The sequence below is a fragment of the Mirounga leonina genome, unplaced genomic scaffold (assembly GCF_011800145.1).
Source record: "Mirounga leonina isolate KUSES-001 unplaced genomic scaffold, KU_Mleo_1.0 Mir_165, whole genome shotgun sequence".
NCBI classification, from domain to species: Eukaryota; Metazoa; Chordata; class Mammalia; order Carnivora; family Phocidae; genus Mirounga; species Mirounga leonina.
In genome coordinates, this window is record NW_023270415.1 from 47521350 (window position 1) to 47540135 (window position 18786).

The following is an 18786-nucleotide window of genomic DNA, read 5'->3' on the forward strand; positions in this document are numbered from 1 at the left end:
TGATATCTGTACTGCAGAGAGGTGATTCCAGGCCAGCATGGAGGTGAAGAGAGGGAGAGACGGGCAATGGGAAGACCAGTCGGAGCCAGGTGAACGATGGAGTGCACCCAGAGGAGTGCATTGTAAGCGGGGGATACAGAGGTATCCCAGGAACAAGAGACAAATTCTAGAACTGATAGATCCTTTGTGATGCCTGGCTTTGGAGATAAAGGAGAAGTAAAGGATCACAGAAGAAAAGTGCGGCCTTGCTAACTAAATGGGTGCCCTGCTCCTAGGTAGGGGTGTCAGGAGGAGGGACATGGCCAGGAACGGCAGGTTGGCCAGGGGCTGTGTTCAGCCAGGGGCATGATGACGTTGAGGCACCATCTGTACACAGAGTAGGTGGGACTTACCCTCGACTCGTCTGCACCATGGGGTTATCCAGTTTTGCACAGTGTGAGCCATGTAACAACATATTTCAAATGAACCACAAATGACAAAATGAACTGGACTACATATCAAGCTTCCTCAAGCAGTGGATAATTCCAAAACCACTCTCTGGGGAAGGCACATTTTTCTCTTTGTTTCCTTTCAAGGAGGGAAGGAAAGTTAGAAGAGGTTCAACAACTAAAATTAACTTTATAGAATGAGAGCCAGAAGCTACGATAGATAAAATGAAGCACATTCACATGTAATTTCTCTCTTCTGAACAGAATTAAGACTTACTTTACTACCTTACAGTGCAGATGTTCCAAAATAAGAACCGTGTGGTTTTTGTCTTTTCGCAGTGGGTGGCGTGGATTGTAATGTAATGACGCTGATACCACAAGCAACATCAAAATAAGCCTCCTTACTTTACAGTCACATCCAGTGAACCATTATCGATATAAATTTGTAGTTAACTGTGAAACCGACTATTTGCTCTTGATTCCGTCTCTGTCTTCAGTTTTGATTTGCAGTAATCTTTCCCTGTATGTGGGATGTGTCAGTTATGTTGTTACTATTAATCCTGTAGTTTTCCATGGTAATTAGCAGGCAATTATAGTTCATCTTTGATTATTAGCATGTGATTATCGGATTTTCATCTGTGCCCTCATGCAAATCTCTTTCTTTAGAGCCAATTTTTAAATACCAGTTTTATGTTAAGGTAAAGCTTTTCTTGAAAACTTTAGTTCCAACGAAATGGAAACATTTCTTGAAGTTTAGTTCTCAAGACCTTTCAGAAGACTCTCCAGCACGGAATTTTGCTGTGAAGTCCAGGCCTGGGAGCTCTCTTCAGTCTGGAATCATATTCCACTTTCAGATAGGAATTGTGATTAAAATTAAGTAACATGATTTATTTTTTCCCCTCTCTTTGAGTTTTCTAGAGGAGGCTGGCTTCAGATGTGCCCTACAAGGGTGCTTTCTTGCAGGTTTTATCACCAACCCTGGGCTGGGCCACCCAGCGCTGTGCAGAAACGTGGGAGGGTGAAGATTTGGGTGGTGGGTGGGAGACAGCTGCTGCCTCTCTGAGGGTCGGGTGAGTCACGTAGCCAGGTCATCTGTGCACGGTCGAGGCCTAGGAGACAAGAGTGCCCTACAGCTTGTCTTTCTCTTGGCTAGGCTGTCCCACCTGCCCTTTAGTTTTGTTCTGTGGAAGGCTCTACTGCAGAGTCAAATGAACCTGCTCTCTCCCTGCAGTCAGGAAGATGTGGGTCTTCCTTCCTTTAAAGATAACGCAATTAAGTGGAATTTCGAATTTTGATCCTGGATGATTTTCACACTTCTGAATAGATATGAAAAGTAAATTTGACTCAGAATAAAACAAAACCTCTCGAGGGGCGCCTGGGTGGCTCAGTCGTTTAGTGTCTGCCTTCGGCTCAGGTCATGATCCCAGGGTCCTGGGATCAAGCCCCGCATCGGGCTCCCTGCTCAGTGGGAAGCCTGCTTCTCCCTCTCCCACTCCCCCTGCTTGTGTTCCTTCTCTCCCTATCAAATAAATAAATAAAAATCTTAAAAAACAAAACAAAACAAAACAAAAAAACAAAACCTCTCGAGAGCCCCTAACGTTAAGAATGAAATCACAGGGCTGCTGCAGTCAGGGCCATGAGTCAGAGCTGAGTTGGAAGGGCGGCCTTGAGCCCTGCTTCCTCCACAGGAGGGAGGAGGTGTGGGTGGACCAGCACTACCCAACAGGGGTCCTCCTCTCCTCCGCTCTAGACAAATGTGGGGCACCTTCTGCTTTGAGCGAAGTGCCGTAGCCACAGTGACTGAAAATTCCTTTCATCTTCAACTTTCGTTAGAAAAACATTTATGTGATAAAAGTGTAGGAGGCTAATTAAGGTTATATGTTTTAAAACATTATAAAATGCTTTAAAATGCATTATAAAAAACTTTAAAGTTTATTCTTAGTTCAGACAGAACATACTGATTTTCAGTAACCACTGAGCCACTGTGGGTTTTCATTTATTGCATTGTATGTTTCAGTATGAGTCCTAGAAGCTCATTCTGTTGGGGAAAACAGCTCTGGGGAGAAGCACTTCCTGCTCCGCATGTGTGCTTAGTGTGACCCAGGGGTACCCCTCACCTTCCCACCAGCAAAGGGTCCAGAACAGAGCCAGAGTTCACAAACTGCCCATGTCCAGGCCCTGATTCTTGGAGACTCCCTTTTAAATTATTAGCTGGGTCTTCCTCTTTCCTTCCACTCTATGTTTCTTAAAAAAGGTATCCACTAGCCCACATCCTGTACTCCTAATGTCTCTCCATCCAGTACAGCCTTTTATTTAAAAAATTTTTTAAAGATTTTATTTATTTATTTATTTGAGAGAGAGAGAGAGCCCAAGCAGGGGGAGTGGCAGGCAGAGGGAGAAGCAGGCTCCCTGCTGAGCAAGGAGCCTGACATGCGACCATGACCTGAACCCCAGGCAGACGCTTAACTGACTGAGCCACCCAGGTGTCCCTTATTAAAGTTTCTTAATGCCAAGTCTACAGGTCCTTTTTTGCCCCTCACTAGTTTTCCTAGTTACTTGCAACCTCTTCTTTGTTCCTTTCTATGGCTCTCCTTGCCTAGAATGTCCCTCCCTCTCTCCTTGACCTGGCAGACATTTTACCCCTTAAGACCTGGTTTCTCTGTCCCCACTTGGATGGGATCTTCTTCATCTTTCAGGCAGAGTCAGCTGCTTCCACTATGGGTTTTGGTTTGTATCTAGTCAATAGCATTTCACTATGTTTCACTTGGTTCATCAGTGTACATTCTGTCCATCCCACTAGGTGCTGAACTTCTTGAGTGGGGAGAGAATTTTTTTAACCTTTGTATATACCCCCAGCACCTGGTACAGAGCCTGACATAGCTTAGATTCTCAACAGTGTCGACCAGTCAATGAACAAATGCCGTGTATGTTTTGTGTGTAGGTAATAACAGTTATGATAAGCAGGCACAGGTCTCGTTACCGGAGAAATCAGGCTGGGCTTGCACTTTCTCCTCTTCCATGCTGAAAGAATAATTTTTGGTAGTATTTTTTCTGATGTCAGGAGGCTAACTGTGCATTTGGTACCTTAATTTCTTAGATTTTAAATATTTATTACACTACAGCCATTTTGATGAAACTAGTTTAATAACTAAGACTAATTGCTAACATAAAAACAGAATACATACACTAATAAAGCCGGGGGAAAATGTCCCATTTTTAACTTAACTAGAAATTATTACTGTTTCCTGAAGCAAACAAATAGGAAATTGTTTCAAAGCAAACTTAAAAAAAAAAAGTAGCTAGATTTGGAAATTAAAAATTATAAGGAATGTGGTAGCCCTCAATCATTTTTCTTCACTGCTTCTAGGAAGTGTGTTTACCTGGTTCCAAGACATTGCTGTTTACTAAACCTTTCCCTGCAAATGATTTCCTTACTGCTGACAATTTTAAAGCCCTGAGTAGTTAACCAGAAGAAATGTTACAGAAAGGATTAAGGCATGGAATGGATGCTTAGAGACCCCTCTGAGAATCTTAGTCGACCCTCTACTTAATACTGTAAAATGCTTTATTTCCTGTTTTACTCTCCACCCCCCCCCCCCCTTTACTGCACACTCTACTGTCTTTCCCTTACTTGGTGGGACCTTTTCTGTATCTTTAGCTATGGAAGACCATGCTTTCTTGTCAAACATGTAATCTGTGCTTTGATTTGATTTCATGTCTTTCGTTTGGGGCCTAATTATTTTCTTCAGAGATGCTTTTAATGAGACTGCAAGTAACCTGATAGTCTCGTGTTTTTAGCATTATTTGATTGGCTTAAAAATTATAAGAAAAAATAGCTGGAGATACACTCTGATAGTTTCATGAGGCTCATCTATATACCAAACAAAACTACAGAGCTGGTATTGTCAGCCTTCCGTTAGCGTTTACTAGAAGCCTCTCTCTTGCTGCATACTTCAACATAAACAAATTTACGTCTTTGCAGTAGCCCCAAGTGTGAAATTGGGCAAATGTAAAGTTTTCCTTCTTTGTTTACACAACCGAAAACTTGCCAAGAGAGAGTTTTTCCAAAATTAAATTAAGCTCTTTGAGGTTGGAGAAACCAAAATAAGGTGAAGCTAATCTGAAGGAAAGTCTTTGAACAGGCTCCAGGAATCTGGAGCTGCCACTAGTTTTCATGCTCTTGAAAAGGCAAGTACTGAAATGAGGGGGCGCTAAAGAAATGAGGGGTCTCGTCATTGTTCACTGATCCTGTGACGCAGGTGCTCATATTCTCTCCATTTTGCAGATAGGAAAACCAGCTCAGAGCAGTTACGCAGCTTTGCTTAGGTGGCTTCTGATCCTGTTGAACCCTGACTGTAGTCCCCGGATGCTGTGGTCCACATTACAACGGAAAACAGTAACAGAAGCAACAGCTTCCCTCCTTCGAAGGGCAAATTCATCTTGAAGAAATATATTTAAGAGAATTGGAATTTCAGTTTCAAAATGATATCTAAATCCTCCAATAACTGGTGGAAAATAAGGAAACAGGAATAGCAGCATGAGTAATTCAAGTAGCAGTTAATGCAGAAATCATTCATGTAATGAACTAGAATTGCTCATGCGGTCCCCCCGACCCTGCACCCATCACACACATAACAGACTCACCTTCCTATGTCTGGTAACCAGTTTAGTGTGTGTGACTGGGCAGCCAGGGTCAGTTGGGGAGGTTGAAAAGGGAGGTTAATCTACAAGAAACAGTAAGTGTTGGCGAGGATGTGGAGAAAAAGGAACTCTTGTGCACTATTGGAGAGAATGCAAACTGGTGTAGCCGCTGTGGAAAACAGTATGCAGGTTCCTCAAAAAGTTAAGAATAGAACTACTGTATGATCCAGTAATCGCACTAGTGGGTATTTACCCAAAGAATACAAGAGCACTAATTCAGAAGGACATATGCACCCCTGTCTTTATTGCAGCATTATTTGCAACAACCGAATTATGGAAGCAGCCCAAGTGTCTACTGATAGATGAATGGATAAAGATGTGGTGTATGTATATGTATGTGTGTTATATATATATGTGTGTGTGTGTATATATATATATATGAATATTATTTAGCCATAAATAAGAATGAAATCTTCCCATTTGCAGCAACATTGGATGGATCTAGAGAGAGTAATGTTAAGCAAAAATAAGTCAGTCAGAGAAAGACAAATACTATATGATTTCACTCATATGTGGAATTTAAGAAACAAAACAAATGGAGAAAAAAAGTGAGAAACCAAAAAACAGACTCTTAGCTATAATGAACAGATGCTTTCCAGAAGGGAGGTGGGTGAGGGGATGGGTGAAATAGGTGAAGGAGATTAAGAGTATACTTATCTTGGTGAGCACTGAGTAATATATGGAATTGTTCAATCACTATATTGTACACATGAAAGTAATAAAACACTGTATGTTAACTACACTGGAATTAAAATTTTTTTAAAATGGAGGTTAATCTTAGTGGAACTTGAGCAGCTGGAGGGATTGGGTTTGTGGTTCAGATTTAGCGGAAGATAATCCATGTGAGGACTTACAGTTCTTGTAATGTTGTCTGTGTTCTGTACCACCAGTTGCCAAAAAGTCATTTCTTTTATTTGAATTTCTTCAGTCCGCAACTCAAAAGTACAATTGTATGTATTTGAAACTTCTTTCTAACATTGAAGGCTGCTAGGCACTAGAATGGGTCTTTGAGAGAGACTGGAATATCTTCCAATAGAAGTATAGAGTATCTGCCAATAGAATGGCAATTCTCAAGTTTCTTACTAATGATAAAGTACCATCATCTGAGAATGAGTTCAGTTCTCTTTTATAAGTCAGAGTTGGTTTAACTGGGAAGTTACAATGTCTGGAGATATCATCTGGGCTGGGAAAATATTGGGGACTGTTGTCCTGGAGGGAGGGAGACCCATTTGTAGGTCTGAGATGATTATGGTGGATTGGCCACTGTGGGCAGTAACTTGTAATCCTGTGTGCCTATAACTTCTTGTCCCCACACCTACGTATATCAAGTAAGAAGATGAAGAATGAACAACCAAAATTAAACTTGAGTAGTTCATGCAGTATACAAGAATAAATGATTTACCAAAGCACTTATCCCGCCTTCATTCATTCAGCAAACTGTCAGAAAGTACTAGGCACTATTTTTCAAGAGACAAAATAGTTTGAGTTAAAAATAGACTGAAGTTAAATCTCACTGAATAACATAGACTAATGAGAAGAGCTTAATTTTAAGCCCATCCAAGCTTATTTAAACTTGGAGCCAGAAGCCATAGTGCATATATAGGTCCTATATAAGCATATATGTTTGTGTGTCTACACATAGGATCTGACTTATTCTCAATTTGAAATCAAGTTTACGGATCAAGACCAGCATTTGTAAAAAAAGGAATCAGAATAAAAAATGCTAGCATAGATGGAACACAGTAATAGGCTACAAGTAAAATGCTTTCCTTACTGTAAGTTTTATTGTCACTACAACTTGAAAGCTAGAACATTGGTTTATAAATTTCTTTGCTAGAAGCAGAAGGGTGAATCAAACAAATGAAGTATTAGGTTTTGCTCAAAAGGAGAATTCCAAGAAAGATTCCTTCTTAAATGATGTCTGTGAAGGTAATATAATCAACCATGAAAAGTAAACAGGAATATATTTTAATTTATTTTAATATCAAAGTCACTTGATACTGGTCACATTCTATGAGTCACAAATGATGTTTTCATAATTTCAGCCATTATTGTTCTAGATTATGTGTGGAAAGGTGCTCATTTGAAAGGTCGTATGTCACAGAAATCAAAGGGCTCTGCTTGTATGTAGACAGAACTTCTTGGGTTCCAATCCTGGCTTGGCAGCTGAAAAACTAAGTGATTATCAGGGAGGCGAGGTGCTTAACATGTTAGCCTGTTTTCTATGCTACAGAGTAAGGATAACGTAAAAAGCTACTGATCAGAATTGTGTGAGGTGATGTTTGTGAAGTATGCCTATTTAGCACACACTTGACTCTCAAAAACTGGTGGCTGATCGTATTATTTGCTCAGGAGCCAGGACCAAATGATGGAAATACATTCAGAGCCTCTAAAAATCAGCTCAAGTGTCAACACACTTAAGGAAACCCAGGTTACCTCTGACTAGGGAAAAGCATGATAAAGAATATAATGGACTCATTAGAGTTCTTATGAGTCATCCAGGCTTTAAGAAGCTGCTTCTTTGATTTCAAAAAACAAAAAAAATCTCAAAACCTACTTGGACTAGGGTTTATTTATTCTGCCTATTTTAAGTCAGAGCGAATACTTCTAGAATGACCCTCGAGCGTTTCCTGAATTTGAGCTGGTTCTATTTGGTCTTTGCAGACAGAGGGAAGCAGATGTTTGAGGACAAGTGGGATGGGGGAGTAGGGACCAGTGTTGTTCCCCTCACCCACTAAAGGATTAGCGGGTTTGTTCTTAGATATTGTCTCTCTCTCTCTTCTTCTTCTTCTTTTTTTTTTTAAAGATTTATTTATTTTAGTGAGAGAGTGCGAGCATGGGGAGGGGTGGAAGAAAAGGGAGAGAGAAAACCCCAGCAGACTCCTTGTTAAGCTTGGAGCCTGAAGTGGGGCTCTATCCCATGACCCCAAGATCACAGACCAAGCTGAAACCAAGAGTCAGACGCTTAACCGACTGCACCACCCAGGGGCTCCATATATTGTCTCTCTTTTGTAGATGAGGAAATAGCAGGTTCAGAGAGCTTCTGTAACTCATTCAAGGTCACAGGGCTTATTGAGAGGAGGACAGAAATTAAATTCTGGTTGGTGTGTCTCTACCCCCACTGTCCTTTCTTCGTATGCTTTGGGCACCGCCATATAGATTGACCCCCTGTATGTCCCAACCCCAAATATAAACTACCTCAAATCTTTGGCTTTTTAAAAACAAAACAAAACAACATCTTCTTAGGCTGCGGTGTAGCTCACTGAATTGGTAATCGTGCCCTGAGCCATTTTCAGCATTCCAGGCTCATTATTTCACTAGTCCAGACAGAATCCATACCTTTCGGAAGAGCAACAGTTTTTATATTAATTATACCATTCTTTTTAATCTCCAACAATATATACAAAAAATAATTAAAAGGGATAGTTATAATTTACCAAGCACGTGAAGCTTAATTAAGGTGAAGGAATTAAGAGTTCCTTTGACAGCATTCCAGAATCACACACACACAGTTTGAAGAAGACTCAACCTACAAAAGCCTGAGTCTAAAAACCTATTAACAGACCACTGATAATATACAAAAAATAAAAGAATAAGACAGCAAAAGGATTCACCATCATGCTTTCCATAACAATTAAAATAGGATTGAATCCCATAATTCCTCTGCTGAACATAACTTGCCAGAAACATATGTGAAAAGCATTGCTCATTCACCCATGCTCAGCGGCCCTTCACTGAGACACTGTAGTTTGTCATCTTTCTTCCTCAAACCTCTTGTTTTCTCAGAAGGGCTAACTTCTGAACTTTTCTTTCCATCTTCATGGTGCCTTCAGGATATGGAGCTGCTTTCTTTGCTTCCTTTCCACTGCAGCACCCAACCCTGCCCTGCTTTGTCAAGGAATGGTCCCCAAATGTGCAGTCTCTGCCTCATGGAACTTCCCCAAGTGCTTCTGTCCCAGCTAGTTGCCATGCAGGATGTGCTGTGATTTTTCTCTACAAGGTATTCATATCTGGTGACAATTTATTATTTAATTTGCAAGATAAATATAGGCAGTGATTAATAGTATGACCTTTAGCATCAGACAGACCCAGATTCAAATCACAGGTTGGCCAGTTACCAGCCATGTGATTTTCTACAAGACACTTAACTTCCCTGTAGGACGAGGATGCTAACACCTACCTCACAGAGATGAGGTAATGTTGGTAAAAGACTTGGCACAGGCTTGGCACTCAGTAAGCTCTTGGTTTGTGACTCTTATTATTATCCCAAGAGCATTTGCATTTTAATGTCAGGAGATGACAATATCCTTACCCAAAGGAATGGATGTTTCAGGATGGGATTTCAGGCATGACAACAAGCAGACATCTTGGAGCAGGTGGTACTCAGGGCTCACCATGTAGGTAACTACCTGATTCTCCTATATGTGTGGTTATTGTCCACTGAGGGGAAATCTTTGAGGAGAAAGAACAATGTGTCACACGGATTTCATCGATAATTGATAGAGGACCTCAATGACAGATGTCACTTTCTCTAAGATTGTATGTGGACCGAATGAGGTGCACCCAGAGGACAGAACAGTGCTACCCAAAATGTAGACCCCAGGCCAGCAACATCAGTCCTATCTGGGAGCTTGTTAGAATGGCACGTTCTTTGCCACATCCCAGACCTACTGAGTCATAATCTCTGGGAGTGGGCCCAGACATCTACATTTTACCAAAGCCCTCCAGGTGATTTCTGATGCACCCCAGCATTTAAGAAGCACTGTTATAGAACATCCATACAAGCCTATAAGCTTTGGGAATCCAGAAATACTGTACATTTGGGGGGGGGGGGGAGTGTCCTAACAGGCCTTAGAGAATGTATACAGCTTTGCATTCCCATACACTTCACTCTGACATTCCAAGGACACACATACCCTTAGAGAGGACCCTGAAAAGTTTGATTGTCACCAGCCATATGACATTAACAATGAAATAAACTTAGTTCTTATTTCATTAGATAGACTCCCATTTCTTCTTTCATGGTTTCATTCTTTTGGATGCTTCAAGTTAGTTGTATACTTTAGGGTTGTTCTTTTGTGTATGAATTTTTTTTTTTAATTTTTTTTTTTAAAGATTTTATTTATTTGACACAGAGAGAAACACAGCGAGAGAGGGAACACAAGCAGGGGCAGAGGGAGAGGGAGAAGCAGGCTCCCCACTGAGCAGGGAGCCCGATGCAGGGCTCGATCCCAGGATCCTGGGATCATGGGATCATGACCTGAGCCGAAGGCAGACGCTTAACGACTGAGCCACCCAGGCACCCCTTGTGTATGAATTATTAAGATTAATAAGAACTACCTTTAAAACTCAGATTAAATTGGCATACATTTTTTTAGAAACCTGTTTCAGCCAATAATAATTTTGTTCCATCATATCATGCTGGTTTTTGGAAACATCTAAGCCATTTTCCTATTTTTATCCTCATTCTCACTAAGTAGATGTTAGTATTCTACAGATATTTACAAACCAGGGTACAAAACATGTAGTTTTTATGTTGCCTTGTCATCTTTTAGGGGGGAAAAAGTCCATTCAAAATGTAATATGTTCATAATTAAGTGCTTTATGATTTTTTTTGAATGGGGTGATTACTTTTCAGCTGTGATGGCTCTTGTGCAAGAATAAAGCCATACACTCAAATCACCTGACTTGTAGTCATAGAAGGGGATCCCAGGTTCAGGAGGTTGAATGGTGACCTTCAAAAATGATCTGTCCATGTCCTAATTCCCAGAACCTACAAATAGGACCTTATTTGGGAAAAAGGTTTTGTTTTTTTTTTTATTTGCGAGAGAGAGAATGAGAGACAGAGACCATGAGAGGGAGGAGGGTCAGAGGGAGAAGCAGACTCCCCGCCGAGCAGGGAGCCCGATGCGGGACTCGATCCCGGGACTCCAGGATCATGACCTGAGCCGAAGGCAGTCGCTTAACCAACTGAGCCACCCAGGTGCCCTGGGAAAAAGGTTTTTACAGATAGGTTCGTAAGATGAAATCATCCTGGATTTGGGTGAACCCTAAATCCAATGACAAATCCTTAGAAGAGGAGAGAAGAGGGGAACAGACACAGAGACACAGAAGAGAAGACCATGTGAAGACAGAGGCAGAGAAAAAAGGGATGGGTCTATAGGTCAAGGGACACTAAGAATTGCCAGCAACCACCAGAAGCTAGGAGGGAGGCGTGGAGCCTATCAACCTGCAGAGCCTCCAGAAGGAACCAGCTCTGCCAACATCTTGATTTGGAACGTCTGGCCTCCAGAACTATGAGAGAATAAATTTCCCTTGTTTTAAACTACCAAGTTTGTCGTAGTTTGTTATGGCAGCCCTAGGAAACAAAGCTTATTACACCAGCTCATCACAATTCCTTTTACTAGTTGAGCAGCTATCCACATTAACAAAATTTGGGTTTGAAAAACTTTCTTGAGGAAATAAGTTAAGGAAGGCTTAACACCAGACTGCTGAGCTTCTGTTTCTATCCCATGAGTCATAAGCCTTTAAGCAAACATTAACACAGTTTTTAGAAATGGGAGATATATCTATTAGCATATTATTCATTGGACAAAAAGCATGTGGACAAAACAACATCAGGGTGCATAAGCTGTTTAGTCTTAGAAAACTTTCATAGTTATAAATAATTGCAGAGCTATTTACCACCTATAGGAATAGCTTAGAGACTAAAGATGAACGGACATTTCTTGTATTGCATAAGGCTAAGGAAAAAGGCGTGGGCACCTAGATGGCTCAGTCGTTAAGTGTCTGCCTTCAGCTCAGGTGGAGATCCCAGGGTCTTGGGATCCAGCCCCACGTCGGGCTCCCTGCTCGGCAGGGAGCCTGCTTCTCCCTCTCCCACTCCCCCTGCTTGTGTTCCCTCTCTCACTGTCTCTCTCTCTGTCAAATAAATCAATAAAATCTTTTAAAAAAAGAGCAAATAGCTAATGGGAAATGCTGGTGATAAATAAGTAAACAAATAAATAAAATATTGGCACATGGTATAAAGGAAATAAACAAGGTAATCTAACCATCTAGTAAAAAGTAGCCTTGCCAATCTTTTTGTTTTTTTGTTATTGGCATAAAAAAGCTATTAAACTTAATTGTGTTATTTATTTATTTGTCTACTTATTTATTTTCTCCTACTGGACTATAAAAGCCACATGATCAGGAACCTAGTCTTGTTTCCTGCTCTTTCCCCAGTGTGAGGACACTGCCTGGCACATAGCAGACACACAGTACCTATGTGTTCAATACATTTGCTGATGAAGTGAATATGGTAGAAACTGACAGAGGCCCTGTGCCAGATGAGGGGACCCAGAAAGCATTGTATTTGTATTTGTGTTTGCAATGCATTTGTTTTTAAAATCCTTGGTTAAAGTGTTTGACCAAACCGCTTTGGTTTGTCTTTATTTCTAAATATGACACTTGTTTTTTAAATTTACAATTGACCTAAAGCTGTTTAACAATTGCTTATTAAAAACTTACTAAAAAGCTGTTAAAATGCTTATTAAAAACTTCAAACAAAATTACAAGACTATCTTTTAAAACAAATAGGTATGAAGAATTAGGGAACTCACTTCCTTTAAATTCCACAGTCTACTTCTCACTTCAGAATTTTAAGAGATTGGCTGGCCTGCTGAAATCACAGGTTTGCATTTAAATCATCCTAAATAAAGCCAGAAAGCCTTATTCTAAATTTCTAGGGTGTGAAATTATTTTCCTTTGCTTTCTTTTTTATCTCTTAGCTTTAGATATTTACTTTAAACTCAATAAGAAAATTTGAATACCCTAAGAGAAAAATGAGCAAAGGATAGAACAAGAAGCTGTTGTGATAAATGAATAAATTTTAAAAATGAAGAGAAAGAATATAAAAAGCACAAAGAGCCAGACAGTAAAGGAAAGCCTGTTCTACCTCTTTTGCAATTAGGGAATTGCAAATTAAAATAATGAGGTACCACGTGTTGCATATCATTTTGGAAAGAAACCGTTTGGGGAAACTGGAACTCATACACTGTTATTGTGACTGTGTATTGTTTCAACCTTTCCAGGAGCAATTTGACAAAATGAATTAAAAGCCTTAAAAATACATTTGCCTTTGACCTATTAATTTCACTTCTGAGAGTATATCTTAATGAAATAATGAAGTATGTGTGAATATTTAGCCATAAAGATAATTAAATGAAGTACTGTTTAAGGTAGCAAAGTATTGGACATCATTTAAGTGACCAACAAGAGCAAAATAAAGTTATGGCACTTTTTAAAATTCAATATCATCATATTTGGCAACTATAAGTATTTTCCACAAGTTTACTTATTGACTTGGAAAGATGCTGAAGGAGTATTAAGGGGGAAAAAAAGCAAATTAAAAATAATTGTTCCAGTATTGTGTAAAAATATTTACATATCTTGGAGAAAGGGAGATAGAGACTGAGGTAGGAAAGACATGAAGTCTATGCATGGAAGTGTTTTTTAGTGGTTGTTTGTGGATGAGTAGATTGTCTATGGTGAACACACAGGCTTTTGTAATATAGTGTGTATGCTTTATTTAAAATGTAAAGATACATAATTTTGCTCTAAAGTTTCCCTGGGGTAACCAATAGAAACGTGGACAGAGGCCATGAACAGGCAGTTTATATAAACAGACACCGGGTTAGGTATCCTGGATGTGAAAAGATGCTTGAACTCACAAGTGAAAGAAGAAATGCGAATATTACATCAATAGGATACCACTTTGTATCCTTTGGATTGGCAAAAAAAAAAAAAAAAGGGTAGAAATTTGGTGAGAAAAAGGGGAAATAGAATTCTGATGGAAGTCTCTATTGGCACAACTCATTCTAGAGAATGGGTCTGGAGGGCCATTCTGGAGAGCACATTAAGTGGGTTTTTCTGGGATTAGCCATCAATCCAGGTCCTGGTAATAAGGAGAAAACCAAATCAAACTGACTTTATTTTATTATGGGTTAATATGGATCTGTTAATATTATGGACTTTGTTTTATTATTTATATCATGGATAGAAAAAGCAGATAGGAGTGCTGCTTCTCTCAACGTAATTCATACAAACACAATGAGTTGTCTTACTAAAAGAAAGTAGTTAAAATCTTGATAAAGGATCCCATGAACTTAGATTTTATAATAAATGAGGAGGAAATGGATAAAAATGATGAGATCTGTGAACTTTAGGAAAGCAGACTTCAGAATGGCCCAGCATTAACATAGCTTGTTTAAGCCTCAAAGAAGCTGCCAGCCCAGGGGTGACACAGCAGCTTAGAAGGACACAGGAAATGACCATTTGGCCAGAACTATGTCAGATTTTGTAGACAACAACCACTTTATACATCCTGGAAGTAGGGCATAATACCTACTCCTGTCCTAGCTCAGTAAGAAAAATATTCAGAAAGATTTTATAAACAAAAAGACCTCCAAGTATCATTAGCATTGAATCTTCCTCTGGCCCCCATTGTGGGGCCAGAGGTGAGGATTAAAACTAGGAATATCATGTCCAGACCTTAATGCCAGCTAAGGCAGTGACAGTGGAGACCGTAATAAGTAAGGCAACGTAGTCTGTGTACCAGAAAGCTGGAGACCACCGAAGCGTCTGTATCTGGAGAGAGGGCATAAGTAAATAGTGGCCGATGGTTACCACGGAATTCTTTGCAGCTGATGTTAGAAATAAGCATGCAACCTGCAATGTGATTAGATCTGAGGAGGTTCATAGATAGGGTTGCCAGATAAAATATAGGGTGCCCAATTCAATTTGAATTACTGACAAATAACAGGTACTTTTTCAGGGTAAGTATATCCCAAATAATTGCTAAATCTGCTCATTCTAGCCATTGCACAACACAGTTTCTGAAAATAAAAGCTATGCACACAGGCAAATCAACCCAACTTATTTCCTAAGAATATATAGCAAACACAGGGATAGCTGTTGTGTTGGTGGTAGAGGATAGTGGGGATACAAATGAATACATAAATATTACATAAACAATGACATAAGTGAGGGCCTTGAATGGACAAGTGGTGATAGTGAGCTGAGTATGATGAACTCCACTCTCTGTGCCTAAATCCAAAAAGAAGTAAAAAAGGTTTGCCTGCACTCTCCTGGAATTTCTTCCCTGAAGTCCTGCTGACGCTGTCTGGCTGATATCTGTTCTACAGAACAATCCCTGTGGAATACTCTGGCACTTCCAGCAAAATTAAGCCACGGGAAAGTGAGTAGGTGAGGGAGTGGGTAGGTGGCAAAGGATTCAGGAGGGGAAAAAATTAATAACTTTATAAACCTCGTAAAAAAAATGAAACCAGTAGACAAATCTCTTAGGAACATTGCTTCACCTAGATTTACTTTTCTAATAGAGGAACATTCTTATAGAGTAAATATTAGTGAAAGAATATCAGCAAGCACAAATCCTTAACTGTTGCTGACAGTCAGCTGGAAGAGTAGGCAAAGTTTAAACTCTCCCCATTGAAAAATGACAGTTCAGTACATGTCACCAAGTAACCCTTACTTTCTTAAAACCTTTTTCTTTTTTAATGTTACAGCTGATTACAAGGAGAGCTTTAATACGATTGGAAACATCGAGGAGATTGCATATAATGCTGTTTCCTTCACCTGGGATGTGAATGAAGAGGCGAAGGTGAGTGGAAAAATAGTATTGATTCATTCCTCATGCCTTTTGAATAATGCCACCATTCTCTGCAGATGATTCTTTCACAAAGCCTCTGTAAGTAGGGGAAGACCTGTTAACTCCAGCCAGAAAAAAAGGAACTGAACCTGTTATCTTTCTCTAGAAGTTACGTGCATTCAGTTATGTGCAGTTAAATTGCCCTTCGGGGGGTAAAGGAGAAAAGGGAGTGTGCGTGTTTTGCTGTGGCCTCCTGCAGGACAGGCCAAGCTACGTGTCCCTCCCAAATCCTCCAGCTCCCCATGCTTCATTTTAGCATGTGGGCTGGCAAGGCTGGGGCAGAGAACCTTTTTTACCTACACTGCAGGTTCCCCCAAACAGCCCTGACTGCTGCCTTCTACAGAGGCAGGAAAGTGTTCAGAGCTAAAGCCCCATAGATAAGTGACTGGGCAGGCCTCTGGCCACATGAGTCCCTCCAGGCATACCCTGGTTGAGGGAGAGGTACAGAAGGCTGGGCTGCAGGTCTCTGACCTTCACTCCCTGCAGTATAGCCACCACCGTGACCTTGAGCCAAGTCTTTCATGCTGACTGCTTTAGCTTTTCCAATTTTTCTCTGGTTAGTGGTAAAATCTCTGGCTAGTTGTGCCCTGAAGATAGACGTCCACCACTACAATACTTTGGGTAAAAAAAGTAAGACTTGGTGATACTTCGATTTGCTTTCCAGACATGAGTCTCTTTGATTTTATGAAAACTACAGACTTTCTGCTTATGCTCACTTTTCTGTGTTCTTTAGCTTCTGACCTTTGATCTTTATTTTTCACTGAAAAAAGGTTCCAGATGAAACCTAAGCTTATTTTCTGTCTCAGTCATGTACCATTTAGGAGGGTGTTAGAAGACTCTGTCTTCAAACTAATGAAAAGGTCAATGTAAACAGTTCCCTTCAATGCTTCATTGTCTGCGAGCAGGGGGAAGGCTGGGTGAGAAAGGAAACTGGATGGGAGTTTGTGGGCGTGAGTTATGGAAGAAGAAGAATTGCTCAGTGTCTCGTTTCACTCAGGTATGAAACAATGTAAGTGAAATTGGCTTTAGGCCCAAGAAAGGTGACCCAAATGGGTAAGCAGCAACAGAGTGCCAGAACAGCCTGGAGAATGTTCCAGTGGCTCAGTGCATCCAAAGGAAGGAAGTAGGCCTTGCAGTGGGTGGGAGGTCAGGTCCCACACAGACCTGTAGGAGAAATTTGTCTCTGCGATCCACTCCGCCTCCATCTGTAGCTCCTCGTGCAAACCTTGTGATCTCTCCTCATGCCCCACTCTCTCAGAGACCAGATGACGGGGGTAGATAATGAAAGGCCGCCTCTGCAATGGCACCATGGGGCGGGGGTTGGAGTCCTTAGTGAGCCATCTGACCTCCCTGGGCTTCAGTTCCCTCCCACATAACAAACTCAACACTTCCAGTTGTCTCTGGGGCACCATGAGTGGTGCTGGGGTTATGATGGGTGAAGATGTGGTGCTCAGGGAGAGAGGACAGGGGATCCAGTAACCCTCCAGGAGTGTGAGGGGTGAGAGGCAGGCCCACCACATGGCGAGCACAGGGCTCAGGAAGACGGTGGGATCCTACCATCGAAAGTGCCTTGTCACTGTAAAGCGAGCTATAAATGTGAGCTGCCGTCATATCTCCAGTTTTCATCATCAGGCAGTCTGTGACAATGAGTGCTAGGGAGTGAATGTGTCAGTGGAGGCCTTATAAAGAAATTGCCTAGGGCGCCTGGGTGGCTCAGTCGTTAAGCGTCTGCCTTCGGCTCAGGTCATGATCCCAGGGTCCTGGGATCGAGCCCCACATCAGGCTCCCTGCTCAGCGGGAAGCCTGCTTCTCCCTCTCCCACTCCCCCTGCTTGTGTTCCTGTTCTCGCGGTCTTTCTCTGTCATATAAATAAATAAAATCTTTAAAAAAAAAATAAAAAAAATAAAAAAAATAAAAAGAAATTGCCTAACCAGAAGGGACACCTTAAATGATGGAGGCTCTGTGGTGAACCAACAAGGTAGTCACAGTGGGGTTGAATTGACCTTTCTTTTAGCCCAGTTCAGACGATAGCGCTCATTTCCCATAGGTAGGAGCTCACTTCTCTTCTTTCGGTATGTGCGGTTGTGCCCTTGTGTTCTGACAGGTTTAAGCCCACATAGACTTTGACAAATGGCAGTGGAGAATACTTTATATTGCCTATTGGGGCAAAATTTGTTTGTTTAGTATATATTTTTAGTGACTGTTACTTGGTTGTTGCAGTTGTATGCAGTCTGGCTTAATCAATAAGCAATTAAAAAAATAATAATTTCCCTCAAACTACTGGAAGGATTTTTTTAAAAAGAAAAACCATGCAAGTTAAATTCACTTCATTAAGGAGGCAAGAATATTTTTTTGTTCAACCTGTAGACCCTAAGGTATTTCTTTAAAATATTATTGATTTTAGGGGTGCCTGGGTGGCTCAGTTGGTTAAGCGTCTCTTGATTTCAGCTCAGGTTGTGATCTCAGGGTTGTGAGATTGAGCCCTGCTTGGTGGGGAGTCTGAGATTCTTTCCATCTGACCCTCCCCCCGCTCGCACGCACATACTCTCTCTCTCTCTCAAAATAAGTGAATAAATCTTTAAAAAATAACATAAAATATTATTGTTTTTAAAATAAGCAGATTGCGGGGCGCCTGGGTGGCTCAGTTGGTTAAGCGACTGCCTTCAGCTCAGGTGATGATCCTGGAGTCCCGGGATCGAGTCCCGCATCGGGCTTCCTGCTCGGCGGGGAGTCTGCTTCTCCCTCTGACCCTCCCCTCTCTCATGTGCTCTCTCTCATTCTCTCTCTCTCAAATAAATAAATAAAATCTTTAAAAAAATAAAATAAATAAAATAAAATAAGCAGATTGCAAAAAACAAAGTTGTGTGTTTGTTGAGGAAATAGTTTCAACAAAGCAAGAAGTAAAAGTGTCCTTCTCACAGAAGAGTTGTGATTTTCATAACGTGGACT

The 18786-nt window shown here is 40.8% G+C and overlaps 1 protein-coding gene across 1 annotated transcript in view; it reads left to right on the forward strand.

Annotated features, from left to right (window-relative positions):
• Positions 1-18786, forward strand: part of GRHL2 (grainyhead like transcription factor 2) — a 156881-nt gene that overhangs the window by 80646 nt on the left and 57449 nt on the right. Inside the window, exon 8 of the mRNA XM_035011655.1 lies at positions 15695-15789. Within this exon, the coding sequence (XP_034867546.1) occupies positions 15695-15789 (95 nt within the window). The remainder of the gene's footprint in view (positions 1-15694; positions 15790-18786) is intronic.